The sequence below is a fragment of the Phyllopteryx taeniolatus genome, chromosome 13 (genome assembly GCF_024500385.1).
Source record: "Phyllopteryx taeniolatus isolate TA_2022b chromosome 13, UOR_Ptae_1.2, whole genome shotgun sequence".
NCBI lineage: Eukaryota > Metazoa > Chordata > Actinopteri > Syngnathiformes > Syngnathidae > Phyllopteryx > Phyllopteryx taeniolatus.
The window spans coordinates 11918302-11934097 of NC_084514.1; the positions used below are offsets into that span (position 1 = coordinate 11918302).

At 42.2% G+C, this 15796-nt stretch overlaps 1 protein-coding gene across 2 annotated transcripts in view; it reads left to right on the forward strand.

The window, feature by feature from the left end:
• Nucleotides 1-223: 223 nt before the first annotated feature.
• pdss2 (prenyl (decaprenyl) diphosphate synthase, subunit 2) overlaps nt 224-15796 on the forward strand; it is a 56134-nt gene continuing 40561 nt past the window's right edge. Inside the window, exons 1-2 of one of the 2 annotated variants that reach the window (XM_061794646.1) lie at nt 224-671; nt 5637-5771. In XM_061794646.1, the coding sequence (XP_061650630.1) occupies nt 424-671; nt 5637-5771 (383 nt within the window). In that variant the 5' untranslated portion in view covers nt 224-423. The remainder of the gene's footprint in view (nt 672-5636; nt 5772-15796) is intronic. The other variant, XM_061794645.1, reaches the window with a different exon arrangement.

The window sequence follows — 15796 nt, forward strand, 5'->3', positions numbered from 1 at the left end:
CTAATCAGAATGGATATCAATTACCGACCTACATTATTGATTTGCTATTATGTTTAAGAGACCTGAAATAATTATTCAATTCAATCAAACATAATTTAAATAAGTGGATGTGACACTTTCACAACAAAATATAAATGTTAATAATAGTACACAGTTTAATGAACGTTTATTTTACGTTAGATAATTTGATAGTACTTTAGAGACTTCCACAGGAAGTGACGTCGCATATTGTGACGTCATGTCTACAGTCTGTCAAGATGGCGGCGCCCGCTGACAGGTCGTGTGCTGTGGAACAGCTGTTTGCAAGGTAGTGAGTTGCGTCTGTAACACAAAGTTGACAAGATGTCGCATCGGAAATACTCAGTCGTAAGATGGCATTAGATGACAAGCCTGAAGAATCGGTGATATAATATTAGAGGGAAAATGTTTGCGCCTGTGTGGACGCGACTGTCATTTACAGTCCAGTCCGTACCAGGGCGGAGGACATTGGGTCTATTTTCCAGCCCAGCACCTTCAAACTGGAGTAAAGTGGTGTCTGACGCCGAGAAGATCGTGGGTTATCCAAGTTCTTTCATGAGCCTCCGGTGCCTACTCAGTGATGAGTTCAGTAACGTCGCCATGCATGTCAAGAAACTGGTCGGAACCCAACACCCTCTACTTAACACCGCAAGGTAACTGCCATTACAGTAGACCCCAGTTTATTCTTTGCTTTTGACAGCTCTTGAAGACAGGACTTAAACAATGTCCCTATTTGTCCATAAATCCATTTTAATCTGCCAATCTGTATAAACGATGGTTGACACGGTGATTGAAAACTTGAAATGCTCAGTTTTCTTGTTGTTTTTCCATTTGACATGACATTTAATACAGGGTTTCACCTTGTTTTTCCTTGCCCCCCCCCCCCAAAAAAAGTATTTAAGTACAGTGAAACTATTAAATTCAAACACAATTCATCCACAATAAATTTTAGTTTTTGGAAAATTCCGTATTTCCTTAATAATCTTGAGACAGTCACAACATTTAACTCTACAGACACTGTTAATATTCTCAGCTGTCATGCAAATATAAAATAAGTTTGCTACTTTCAATATTAATCGCATCCCATCCATCCATTTTCCGTACCGCTCATCCTCACTCGGGTCGCGAGCGTGCTGGAGCCTGTCCCAGCTGACTCTGGGTGAGAGGCGTTGTACACTCTGAACTGATTGCCAGCCAACTGCAGAGTAATCACATCCCATTTTTTAACATTTGTTTCACAAGATTAAAAAGAAATAAACCACAGGATATCCTAAAAATTGCTTTGAATGAATATTTAGTAAATTAGTGATCATCCGGTGTGGGTTTCGTTCATCTCCTAAAACTGCAAATATTGTACAAAGCAAACAGGCTTTAAAGAACCACGTAAAGAGTCCTTAAAACTTATTCCTGCAATACAGACGTGCATTTGAAATTGAACCCGAACGGTGCAATAACGTATCCACCTAAATCTGATATGGCAATCCTTTTGAGTGTTATAAAAAGCTTACTTGTTGTGTGGGTGTGCGTGTAATGAATGACTGACAGAGTCTGACTCTTCAAACCACTTTATATCGACAACGCCCACATTGCATCACGTGACCGACGAATAGGCCCGCGCGGCCCCTCTGCGTAGCTTGACGCGCACACGGCACAAATTGTTGCTGCGCGTCGAACGCCGCGGAGATCATCTCTCATGACTTGTCCGTTTTAGTCACATGTGATGACGTATTCAGCGTGCCCCTTGGTTCTACATACCATCTACGCCGCCGCCTTCTCGATCGATTTTACAGCATAATTAAACGTATCATCTGGTCATCTAGGTCCATTAGTTCTAGCAGACAGTGTTCCACGGTCGCCTTTGTTGTTGGCTTTGTTCCTTGTTACTGAAAGGAAAGTAAAAAACGGCTACCGGAAATGGCCAAAAAATGCAGAGGAAACTCCACCCCGTGGTGTCCTAGCCAATACCAGCCGTAGCGACACCCCCGACTTGGAGGTGAACTGCAGTACATTTTCAAAACTGCGCGCGTGGGTTGCGCTCGAGTATAAAGGCGAACTACGCGTGGGACAGCCGCAGTGACGTCAGCGCGGTCACCATCCGCGCGAGTATAAAGAAGCCTTTACTGTCATCCTTTGGTTAGGCTGATTCGTATCTCCCACTCCGTCTCTGATTTAGACCCATATCTCACTGGCCTGGATACTAGCTGGTGAACTGATGGCGACTCCAGTCTCCCCTAATTGCGGAGACGTCTCTGTGGCTCTGGCTACAATTAGGCATACTGTCTAAGGCACAGTACCCAAATAAAAAAATAAAGTAAAATTAAGACAATCAGGTTGTTTTTGTACGGATTTTACCCATTCCCAACCAAGGACGTCAAAGGTCCGATCATTTTTTGTTTTATAAAATTATCCCATCAGATTATCCTTGTGTCAAGAGTGTATTCATCTCGATTATAGGGTCCAAAATCAGTTGGTGCTGACAAGCTTAAATATTGAACGTGTTCAATATTTACAACCAGCAATCTACTTACCGAGTCATGACGCTATGAATTGTGACGTAGAACAGAATATAGCCAATCAAGTAGCAGTAACGACTATAAATACAAACAAACATGTCTTACCCGGTGTTGTTTTTTCATATAAAAGTGGATTCCCCAGAGAGCGAGAAGTATTTTCCAAAGCAAGTCTTTTTTGAGACCTCATCGGTCCCGCTTTCGGCAACCTTTGGAAACACTCTGGTAACATTGCCACATAGTAGGCAGTGTTGCTGCTTCGGTTTTGTGAGATCATGTGTGATCACGCAAGATTTCGAGATCGATGGCGGAACAGGATCTTTGTCTGTGGACTTCTGTCTTAAGCGTATCAGAGCACACCACACACAATACATCCAAAACTGTTAAATGCCAGATTTTTTTATTTTTTATTTTTATTGTTTTAGCTTCATGTGTGGGGTCTGTCACAGATAAAAAAATCTTTTAAGATTTAAAAAAAAAAAAAAAAATCCTCGCGTATACCAGGCCGAAGGTGCTTTTCTTTTCTTTCATTTTATTAAAAATAACAAAAGCTGCTGCAGGCATAAAATCACAACAGTTGGATCTTACAAACCAGGTCTACTGATAGTGTACTGACGGCTCTCATGATATGATGATTCAAGAACTCCACATTGTGACTTCAAGGTATTTGAGTTACTTTTCCTTGTTGTCAATCAAGGAAGTTTAGTCCATCTATTGTGGAAATAAATGCCTGCAGAGATGTCAATTTCTTCTCAAAAGAAGAATAATTTCCAGATATTTATGCATCCAGTCTCTGGTAGGCCTGAGCAAGTTCCTGCGCACATTCCAAGTAGAAGGCGTGGTGACCTGTTCACAACCCTTTCAAGATGACGGAAGTCCATTTTTCTCATCTCCTCTGTTCCCCTCACTCACTCTTTTATCATACCATCCATGCTCTATTCCCTTGCACAAGATTGATTGATTGATGTATGCTTTTGTAGAAAGTGACATAAATATTAATCACATCCCAGACCTCAGGCCACTGGCCCACACAAACTCTCAGAAGACTGCTGCTTCATAACAGTTCGTTTCTGTTTTGCAGGTTGAATGTTGAACTTTGTGATACATTTTTGCTGCAGTGTAAAAAATGATCGACCACAATTTAAGCTTTTTAACATTGTGACAAGACGGGACTTCACAAGGGCACCACTGTTTTTGGAAAAAAAGCGGCATGAGTATTTTGTTCAATGGACGATGCAAAAACTTGGTGTTCGGGTTGTATGTTTTTCAATTACCACGACACCGTGAAGCCCTCATATATTCATTCTGCCGTCTCTTTTTTTGCGTTCTAATTTCTGCCCGGGCTTTACTCCCACAATGTCCCTATGCATTCCCTCCCTCTTTTCATGGTCCATCTCCCACATCCACACTGTCCTCCGCCTCCCCCTGTGGTGCAGGGGTGGGTCAAAGAAGGGGAGGTGGAGGGGGTGCTGGTGTGATGGTGGTGGGTGGGAAGTGTGAGGCTGATGTCTGGGCATTGAGCAGTGGGGGTGTGGTCGCTTGTCTGCCTCGGAGCCCCTAACGAGAGCGTGATTCATTGCACAAGGGGCTCCCATAGGGACAAGATTAGAGGTGCTGTGTCTAAGCGCTCCCGCGAGACATTAAAAAGATACTTAATCTAGCTACCTCACAGGCAGCCACCATTATATTGTGTGTGTGCCTGTCTTTGTGTTTTTTTTTTCTTTACTCCAAGTACAGTATTGCAGTAAAACTGTGATCATTGACCGTATATCCCAGTGTCACAATTTGTAGGATTTATGATTTGAACATTTCAGTGCAGTGACTTTCAAAGAATCTTTGTCAGTTAATTGCTTTAGCTCAGCTGTGTGTTCGCTTTGTTTTTTGTTGTTTTCAGTAACACAAACCCTAGTGAGGATAAGCGGTACAGAAAATGGATGGATGGAAATTGTTTATAATTTACCCCAACTCATACCAACATTATGATAACTTGCACATATAATTAGATCCAGTACACGCTCTATAACAAACCCTCACAGTCTTTATGAAGTCAAAATAAAAATGTTATCTATGTGGTGCTTTTATTTTGAAAGCAGTGCTTTTATTTTGACGTACGTGTATGGATGGTACGATTGAGCAAGGGCATTGGCTTGTCTTCAGTGATGCTGGTTTATCGACATTGATGCTGTACAGTGAGTACGGAAAGTATTCAGACTCCCTTCCATTTTTCACTCTTTGTTGTATTGCAACCATTTGCTAAAATCATTTTTCATTTTTTCCACATTACAAAATGTACACACAGCACCCCATATTGACAGAAAAAAAAATAATTTTTGAAATGTTTGCAGCTTTAGTAATATAATTAATAATTAAAATATCACAGAGCCATAAGTATTCAGACCTTTGGCCTGTTCATCTTTTCTTCAATTGTAACCGGTCTCCCTGTCCCTGCAGCTGAAAAACACACCCACAGTATGATGCCGCCACCACCATGCTTCACTGTTGGGACTGTATTGGACAGGTGATGACAGGCTGAAATGAGTTTATAGTTGTATAATGCGCACTCTTCACTTGGCATTTTTCTGAGGAACAAAATGTGCATTATCCATGAGAAAGGAAAAAAACTGCAGGGAAACACACAGAGGGCTCTAACTACAAAAAGAAAAGACTAATTAGGGTAAAAGCAAGAAAAATAGGCGTCCGAAAAGGGAAATAGGAGATCATGTGTTGCTGGGCTAAAAATGAGTGTGACTAGGTTACAGCTAGTCTTTACACGATCAGAATTTTTGGGGCCGATCAGCGAGTTTTAAAAAACGATAACCGATCACCGATCCGATCACAAGATGGAGCAATGTGTCTATTTAATTGACCTGTTCATTTACTGTATATACTTGTGTACTTAATTGGTCAAAAAATATATATTTACAAAAAGTAATGTATCTTTGTTCATCTCTTTATGCCAGTGAGGCATAGTGACAGACAGAAGAAATGAATGGTCTTCTATTAGATGGCAAATTTTACCTCCAGGAACCATTCCACTGTGATTTTGAGTTTGTCTTAGAGCATGTTGCAACCCATTCTAATTGTCTGTTTATTCTTCTTTCTTTGCAGAGGTTTTGTCTATGACAGCAGGAACAACCTTCAGATGAGAGGACTAGTTGTCCTTCTTCTCTCAAAAGCTGCAGGACCAAGCCACACATCCTCAGATCTCTTATCTCACGACATGGTCAGCGGCATCTACCCAAGGTAATTCTGCTCATGTCACTGGCACTCGTTTAGCATACACACAACTTTATACTGGCTTAAGTCAGCACCTCGGCATAATAATCAGATCATAATGTAATTTTTGTGATTTCATTTGGTTTCACTGATGTCGGTGCGTACTGTATCTCTAGAGCATTGTTTGCCAACCTTTATTGAGCCTAGGCACATATTTTACATGAGAAAAATCTCACAGCACAGCTGTTCGAAGATTGAACAACCCAGATCAAAAATAAATTGAAACTTTTATTAAGGATCTAAACATCCCTCAATTAAATACACAAATTAAAGACAGCCTTGATGTTCCTTTAACCATCACAGAATTACATAACTCATTAAAAAATATGCATCCGAGACGGGCGCCTGGTCCAGACGGAATCCATGTTGAATTCATTAAACATTTTTGGCCAATACTAGCGCCTCTATTTTTCAGAGCAGTCAATGAGATAAAGGATAAAGGTAGAATTAGTAGCCATATGAACACAGCTTCAATTAAGTTATTACTAAAGCCAGGTAAAGACCCTACTCTCCCGGAGAATTATCGGCCCTTATCAGTGATTAATGTAGATATCAAGATTATCTCGAAAGCCCTCGCAGCGAGACTTGAAAAGGTACTTCCGTCGATAGCCCACTATTACCAGACAGGCTTCGTTAAAGGTCGAAGTTCCACAAATAATGTCAGACGTCTGTTGAATTTAATAAGCATGTCACAGCGTAAAAATCTGAATGCAATCATTATGTCACTTGACGCAGAGAAAGCTTTCGATAAAGTTAACTGGGCTTTCCTGTTTGCAGCACTTCGCAAATTTGGCTTTGGAGATTCATTTATACATTGGATAGCAACATTATACAATTCGTCGAAAACGACAGTCACCACAAATAGGATCACTTCACAAAGTTTTACATTACAAAGAGGGGTCGCCACAGCGCGTCATCCATGTGCATTTCCATGTGCTCCCAACTTTAAACACTATTATTTAGCTAACCAATTACAATACCTCATCAAATGGTTGCACCACAGTGAGGAGTGTGATTCTTGGCTAGAATTGGAACAAACAGACTGCAACAACATCAAACTACCAAAACTCCCATTTATTTCTACTAGTCCTACACATAAATGTTTCAAGAATCCAATAATTGCATCCACCTTGACGGCTTGGTGGCAAAGTTTAGAATCGACAGGATCTCAATTAGCTCCCAGTATGCTCTCCCCAAATTAATAATATACCCCTTCATTTTAGTACATGGGAACAACATGGAATTAACCACCTACAACAACTACCAATGCACTTACCAATCACCAAATGGGAAGATGACCTCTCCATGTCTCCTGACCGTAGCTACTGGATACAGATTTGTAGCAATACGTTCAGAATGACAAAAAACACAAATCTACAGTTTATACAATATAAATTGCTTCATAGAATACACTTTGCTTAGTACACTATGCATAAAATGGGCTTCTCTCCGTCTAATATATGCGTGCAATGCACCAAAAATACCCCAGACACGTATTTTCATGCTATATGGGAATTTACACCAATTCAATGCTCTTGGTCTTCGGTTATACAAAAACTCTCGTATATTTTAAACTGCAGGATTCCACTTTCCCCAAGATTGTGCATACTTGCCGACTTAAGAATAATTGACCTCCCAGATAAATATTCACAATCACGAGTTGTCACGTTAGCTACGCTAAGAACATAATTCTATTAAACTGGAAAAACAAACAAGTTATTAACATCAATCAGTAGTTAAAACTCATCATAGAATATATTCTGTTAGGAAAAAATATCAGCAGAACGAAAGAATCAATGACACATATACGAAGATAGCTGGTCACCTTTCCTCAACATGCTAAATCTAGACTCTTGATTCCTTTGCCTAAGTAGGGTGCCATTTGACAATAACAAGTCAATTTTCATAAGTGTGAAAGTAAACAATGGAATTTTATATTCTTTGTTGTCGAGGTTGTTGTTGTTTTATTATTATTGTATTTCCATCCATCCATCCATTTTCTGAGCAGCTTCTCTTCACCAGGGTCGCGGACATGCTGGAGCCTATCCCAGCTATCATCGGGCAGGAGGCGGGGTAAACCCTGAACTGGTTGCCAGCCAATCGCAGGGCACATACAAACAAACAACCATGCGCATTCACATTCACACCTATGGGCAATTTAGAGTTGTCAGTTAACCTACTATGCATGTTTTTGGGATGTGGGAGGAAACCGCAGTGCCCGGAGAAAACCCACGCAGGCACGGGGAGAACATGCAAACTCCACACAGGCGGGGCCGGGGATTGAACCCCAGTCCTCAGAACTGTGAGGCAGACGCCCTAGCCAGTCATCCACCGTGTCGCTATTATTGTATTTATTTCTTTTTATTTTCACACATTTTAGATCGGTTTGCATGGTGAAAAGACACATGCATGCTGTGGGGAGCTTCTCCTCTTGTCCCTGTGTTTGCTGTTCCGGAGTCTGCGGGGGCGGGACTATTTTTCACTCCTTCCTGATCTCGGGGGTGGGGAGAACCACTGGGGTGACCTCCTGGGGAGTAATGTTAGTGTGATGGTGAGGGGGGGCACTGATACATGGGGTAGGGCCAATGACTGCTAGTCGGGGCACTGCCTTTTCAGCTGCAGGGACAGGACGACTGGTTGCACACACCCCTAGCCTTCTTCTCCACACATACCGCTGAGAATTAAGACCAAAAAGTTCTATCTTTGTCTCATCAGACCAGAGAATCTTATTTTTCACCATCTTGGAGTCCTTCAGGTGTTATTAACAAACTCCGTGCGGGCTTTCATGTGTCTTGCATTGAGGAGAGGCTTCCGTCGGGCCACTCTGCCATAAAGCCCCGACTGGTGGAGGGCTGCAGTGATGGTTGACTTTCGAGAACTTTCTCCCATCTCCTGACTGCATCTCTGTAGCTCAGTCACAGTGATCTTTGAGTTCCTCTTTACCTCGCTCACCAAGGCTCTTCTCCCCCGACTGCTCAGTTTGGCCGGACGGTCAGCTGTAGGAAGTGTTCTGGTCGTCCCAAATGTCTTCCGTTTAAGGATTATGGAGGCCACTGTGCTCTTGGGAACCTTAAGTGCAGCAGAATTAATTTTGTAACCTTGGCCAGATCAGTGCAGTTCCTTTGACCTCATGATTCTCATTTGCTTTGACATGCACTGAGAGGTGTAAGGTCTTATATTGACAGGTGTGTGGCTTTCCTAAGCAAGTCCAATCAGTATAATCAAACACAGCTGGACTCCAATGAAGGTGTAGAACCATCTCAAGGGTGATCCGAAGAAATGAACAGCACCCGAGTTAAATATATGAGTGTCACACCAAAGGGTCTGAATACTTTTGACTGATTTTAGCAAATGGGTGCAATATAACAAAGAGTGAAAAATTTAAGGGGGTCTGAATACTTTCCGTACCCACTATATATATATATATATATATATATATATTTTTTTTTTTAATCTAAATTTCAAATATTTTTGATACCTTTAAAACCTAACCCTTGACAGCAAGAAAAGGCACAAAGACATGTTCCAATAGTGTGGCTTCGTTGTAAAAGAGTGCGAGTACTCGGCTGGCCTACCAGCAGTTCAGACCTGTCTCCCATTGGAAAAAGTGTGGCCCATTAATAAGCGCAAAATACAATAATAGAGACCCTGGACTGTTGAGCAAATGAAGTTGTACATCCAGCAAGAATGGGAAAGAATTTTACGTACAAACTTTCAACAATTAGTGTCCTCAGTTCCCAGATGCTTATTGAGTTTTGCTAAAAGGAAAGGTGATCTAACACCGTGTGAAACATGCCCCTTTCTCAGCTTTTTTGCAATGTGTTGCAGGAATCAAAATGGGTGAATATTTGCAACAACAAAAAAACAGTTTATCAGTTTGAACATTAAATACCTTGTCTTTGGAGTGTGTTCAATTGAATATAGGTTGAAAAGGATTTGCAAATCGTATTTTGTTTTTAGTCAAGTATACAGTACATGATTCCCAAAAATAATCAGAAAGAAGTTAAAATACTGTATCTCTAAATCTCTAAAGCTTCATAGTAATAATGTTTACTTTAGTCAAGTTCTGGTATAAAAGGTAGAAAATACAGTGGCACCTTGACTTATGAGTTGTTCGAGTCACAAGCCATCTATTTTTATTTATTTATTCATTTATTTGCTTTTTCCCCATGTTTATTTATGGTTTATGCCAAGACTGGTAAAAAAACAGTCCAGATACGTGTTTTTTTTTTTTTTTGTCTTGCAGCATTTATTACTGTGCAACGAAGTGTGGTGACCTATCCCTGCCCTCTTGAGAAAGTGTCTTCAAAAACAAAAAATACATAAAATATCCATCCATCCGTCCATTTTCTTTGAGCTACTTTATCCAGTGCTTCCGGAGGGATCACGAGGCATTCCCTGGCCAGCCGGGAGTCCAGCATATCCTGGATCTTGACATTCTCCTGGTGGGACATGCCCGGAACACCTCAACAGGGAGGCATCCTAACAAGTTCCCCGAGCCACCTCATCTGGCTCCTCTTGATGATGAAACAGCAGCTCAACTCTGAGCCCCTCATGGATGACTGAGCTTCTCACCCTATCACTAAGCAGGATCTCATCCCCGACCTGGAGAGGGCACTCCACCCTTTTCTGACACAGTACCTTGGCCCTCAGATTTGGAGGTGCTGTTTCTCATCCCAACCGCTTCATTCTCACACACTCGGCTGCAAACCACTCGGGTGAGAGTCGAAGATTGCGGCAGGATGAAGTAAACGGAACCACATCATCTGGAAAAAGCAAAGATGCAATACAGAGGCCACCAAACAATACCCCCTCAATGCCTCGGGTGCGCCTAGGAATTCTGTTCATAAAAGTTATGACCAGAATCAATGACAAACAACAGCCTTGGAGGAGTCCAACTCTCACTTGAAAAGAATACAAACCAAACTCTGACACAGGTCCTAAAGGGACCGAACAGCCCATATTAGGAAGTCCGGTACCCCAGACTCCTGGAAAACTCCACACAGAACACCTCAAGGGACACAGTCAAATGCCCTCTCAAAGTCCACAAAACACATGTAGACTGGTTGGGCAAACTCCCATACATCCCCAAGCACCCTGCTGAGGTTACAGAGCTGGTCCATTGTTACACGGCCAGGACGCAAACTGCACTGCTCCTTCTGAATCCTTGGTGTCCTTCGGACAGACTCTCCTCTCCAGAACCCCTTAACAGACCTTACCAGGAAGGTTGAAGAGTGTGATCCCCCTGTAGATGGAAAACACCCTTCGGTCCTCCTTAAAACGGGTTACGACCCTGGTCTGCCAATTCAGAGGCACTGTCCCTGATCCACGCGATGTTGCAGAGGCATGTCAACAAGGACAGCCAGAGCCTTGAGGAACTCCAGGCAGATCTCATCCACCCCTGTAGGCATACCTCCAAAGAGCTTGTTAATCACCTCAGGGACCTCAACCCCAGAGATAGAACAGCCCACCTCAGAGTCCCCAGACTCTGCTTCCTTATCGCAAGGTGTGTCAGTTTAATTGAGGAGGTCTTCAAAGTATTTTCCTACGACTCAAAACGTCCCTCGTCGAGGTCAGCAGCACCCCTTCGCCACTCTACACAGTGGTGATGGTGCACTGCTACCTGCTGAGATTCCAGGTGGTGGCCCAGAAATTCCTTGAAGCTGTGCGGGGGTCCTTCTCCTTAGACACACCAAACTCCTCCCATGCCCAGTTTGTTGCCTCAGTGACCACTGAACCTGCATTCCGCTTGGCTTGCAGTACATATTCGCTGCCTCTGTAGTCCCACAAGCCAAAAAGGTCCAATAGGACTCTTTCAGCTTGACTGCATCGCTCACCGCTGGTGAACCAACACGTTTGGGGATTGCCGCCACGAAAGGCACTGATCACCTTACGGCCACAGCTTCAGTCAGCTGCCTTAACAATGGAGCCACTCTTACTCCATGTCCTCCGCCTACCCCGGTAAGTGGTCGAACATTTTCCAGAGGTGGGAGTTGAAACTGGTTCTGACAGGGGACTCTACCAGACGTTCTTAGCAGGCCCTCACAATACATTTGAGTCTGCCAGGTTGGACTGGCATCTTCCCCCACCATCAGTGATCGGTTGACAGCTCCACCCCTCTCTTCACCCAAATATCCATCACAAGTCCAATGACACAACCACAAAGTTGATCATAAAACTCTTTGATAAATAAAATATGATAAACAAAAAAAAAAAGATTTTTACAGAGCTTTTATTTCTTTCTCATCCATAAATGGTTTTATACACCATATGTAAAGCAAGACAAGACAGACAAAGACAGGCAGTAACATAAAGGCAAGAAATTGAGGAGTAAGAGTACTAATTTGCACTACATGCATCCCCCTTTAACCCCAAAACTCCCAAGTCCTCATTTCCGTACATAGAGCAATTGTGGCCGCAAACACTCTTGGAGCACCAAATTCTGGTATCCAGTACTGAAGAATGCCTTCCAGTGATGGCTGATGTGTTGGGCTAAGATCATGCAGACAACCTCTCACCAATGTAGCTAGGTGCTCTGTCCATCCCACCCCCAATCTAAGCAAGCCCCCCAGGATACAGAAGCCAAGGAATTAGCAGGTCCCCAGCAACAAGACACAGCTGGGAGCCCAGGAACCCGCCCTGTCTGGTCTAACCAATGTGCTCAGGCACACCACCAGGACGGTGAGCGGGATTTTTTTGCTTTGTGTTGCGAGTCAAATTTAAGTTACGAGTGAGAGTCGGTGAAGACTCACTCGAGTAAAGAACAGCAAACACATAGATACAAAATAAGAACACTATTAGAGTGCATCTCCAACTTTAGGTCCTAACTGCAGTCACTAGGCCACACCCCTTAAAGGCACACACCCAGCACACGTACTACAGTATGTACAGGAATTACACTTAAACTAGCAATAAACTAGTAGTTTTTCTCTTTTATGTTTTTTATATAACAGTGCTAGTTTTCTTTATTTTAAAACAATTTAAAATTTGGTTATTTGGAATAACGTCAGTTCATTTGAGTGGAGAAAATTTATTTACTATACACTGGACCGCCGCATACCTGGAGTGCCACAGCTGCAGAATCACCTATTAATTTTTTTTTCGTTTTTGGGGGCACCAACACCCCAAAGTACATATTAGTTTATCCACAGGTTTTTTGTTTTGTTTTATCAATGCAATTGTCAATGCAAATTTTTGCTATTCGCGGTCTGGCCTTATCCCTCTCCTCTGTGAATAGCGGGTGTCCACTGAACAGTTTGGTCACGGAACAAATTAAACTTGTAAGTCAAAGTACCACTTTATCGTCTAATACTGCAAGTAGTTGTTTGTAGTTTTCACAATTTGTTCTATGAGTAACAGTTACACGTTATAAAAGTGAAAGTTGCTTCCAATTTCTCCAGTCCTTTCAGCCTTTCTTACACACATCATCTGCAGCATGAGACTCTGAACAAGCTTGTGGGTGCGTGCCAAGTGGTTTCCAAAAGTGACTGCTACTGTGTTTGGCACGGCGTGTGTTTTGGGTGCCTGAAAGAGTCCTTTCTTCCTGCTTGCTCATATGTTTGTAGTGGAGCAATGTCTGTGTGGAAAGATCCTAATACAGTTATTTATCCATCCATCCATTTTTAGTACCGCTTATCCTTACTAGGGTCGGGAGCGTGCTGGAGCCTATCCCAGCTATCTTCAGGCGAGAGGCGGGGTATACCCTGAACTGGTAGCCAACCAATCGCAGAGTTATTAGTTTAATTGCAGTACACATAGAATAAAAATGCTTGAGGCATATCACCAGCTTGTTGTTTCTCTCTCACCTCATGTTACCACTTGGTACTTTCGTCATTGCGTTACACTGGATCACTGACTTACATGCATTCTATCACTGCACCGTGATGGACAGCTTGACCCCACATATAGACACGCACGCAGCATGACTTGATCACCTCATTTGTGCTTCCGCGAGCTCTCCCTCTTTCCTCTTTGGGTCTCATTAGCACCTCTGTTGATGGCGAGATGGAAGGTGAGGGGATGATTGAAACCTCTGGGGGATGGTCTCCTCCCTCCTGACAGGCAGCATTTGTAAAAGATTCCCCACTCTGCTGCTGACACTGATGATTCACCAAAACACAGCAATGATTGATGGACAGATGGAAAGGATGGATGGATATGTTGATTGGTTGATAGGACAGACATGTTGATGAGGTACATGAGGCACACAGTTGAATGGATGAATGAATGAATGCATGAATGAATGATTGAATGACTATGTATATGCATGCCACTGAATAAATCACGTAGTCCATCTGAGAGAGAGTCCTCCGCTTTTGAGTCAATCTCACATCCTCAAGGCTGCATTTGATGACAAGGCAGACAGCTGAGGGAGGAAAATGGCATAGAACACTCAGGACGAGAGGCGTGGTGAGGGGGCGTTACAACGCGGCAAGATGGCATCAGTTGCTATGCAACCAGGCTCCAAAGCTATTTATACACAGGCCCCCTTGTCCCGCTTTTTCCTCCCAAAGCCCAACAGCTACATAACTGGACTGAGAGATAGGAGGCAAAGGTTTGGGACATTGTGTACGTGCAGAAAGAGTTGGTGTCATTCCTGTGGTTGAACTTTTTTGCGGTGGTTAAAAGTCAATAAGTGTTCCATCAAATGGTTATTTTTGATTTTATTATCATCATTAATAACCAAAATGAGCCGCTATCAGCATTTACTGAAGATAAAGTGACAGTAAAAATGTGTCTGTCATATGTTTAACCATTTCATTTAGACCATACTTGCTCTCACTTTATTATTTGACTGTTTGATGAGCCCATGGGTGGGCACTGTTTCAAATTCATCCACTTTATTATGGTGCTTGAAGCAATTCAGTAATAAATTGCTAGGATTACAACAATCATCAACATAACTGATTATCAACTAGTATTTTAGCTAATTAAAACCGCCTCATAAATAAATACTAGAATATAGTATTAGCTTTGGGAAGCGAGTGTTGCTGTACAAATATTCAGTTATGCACAAAACACATTTGTTCATACATCCTACCAAATTCTCATGAGAATATGGAGCTGTACAGTGCAATAATTTAAATCAGTTGAGATGTCAGGTGATTATTCATAGCTAAATGCGGAAGTTTGACATTTATTACTAATTATCACCTGTAGTTTTCTCTTCAAATCTCCTATTTTTTCCTATATTTTAATGAGGTAATTTCTTTCCTCTCCTAACAATGGTTTCCCCTCTTAAACTGTCAAGATTTATCATCACATTGAGAACAAGAAACTTTCAAATAACATCTTTTCCACTTACTTATTGCAACGCCCATCGAGGGCGACGGTTGTGTTTCGCTGCGACAGCCAGCATCTCACCAGCCAGACAATAGGGGTGATTGATAAAAGCAAAATGCATTACATTATTCAGTGTTAATCACATCTATTTATTTTTTATTTTTTTTAAGCAGACATTGAACTTGCCAATTACCTGGCTGCATACAAGACCGCGCATGCAGGCGGGTTTGGGTGTGTTTTGGGATGTGTGGGGTTAGGGGGTGGAGGGGAGCAGAGCAGGCTCATCAGTTTCTCACTGTGGCTGAAAAAAGGTAAGTGGCTATCAGGGCACCCGACCCTGTCTAGATGAATCCCTCCTGCCACAGCCCTGTGAGCTCCTTCCATATGGAGAAGGGCCTAATTATCCCCCACCAATGACTAAATCAACATTTGATTATACTGTATCCTCCCGAAGGCTGTACTGAAAGCATCTATTCAAAGAATAGAATCAAAAGTGGCGGTTTTATGCTAATTGTGAGTTTATTTTTAATATTGAGCAAGCGACAGCAAGTGTATTTTGCTTCATTTTTCACATTTCAGAGAGTGGGAATGAGCACTGGTGTTCCTAGTAGGTTATGTCAAGACCGGGTTTGTATAAGACAGTATATGAAATAAATATAGTTATTCCAGGACTAAAATAATTTAACAGAAACTATTTACTTAGATTAAGG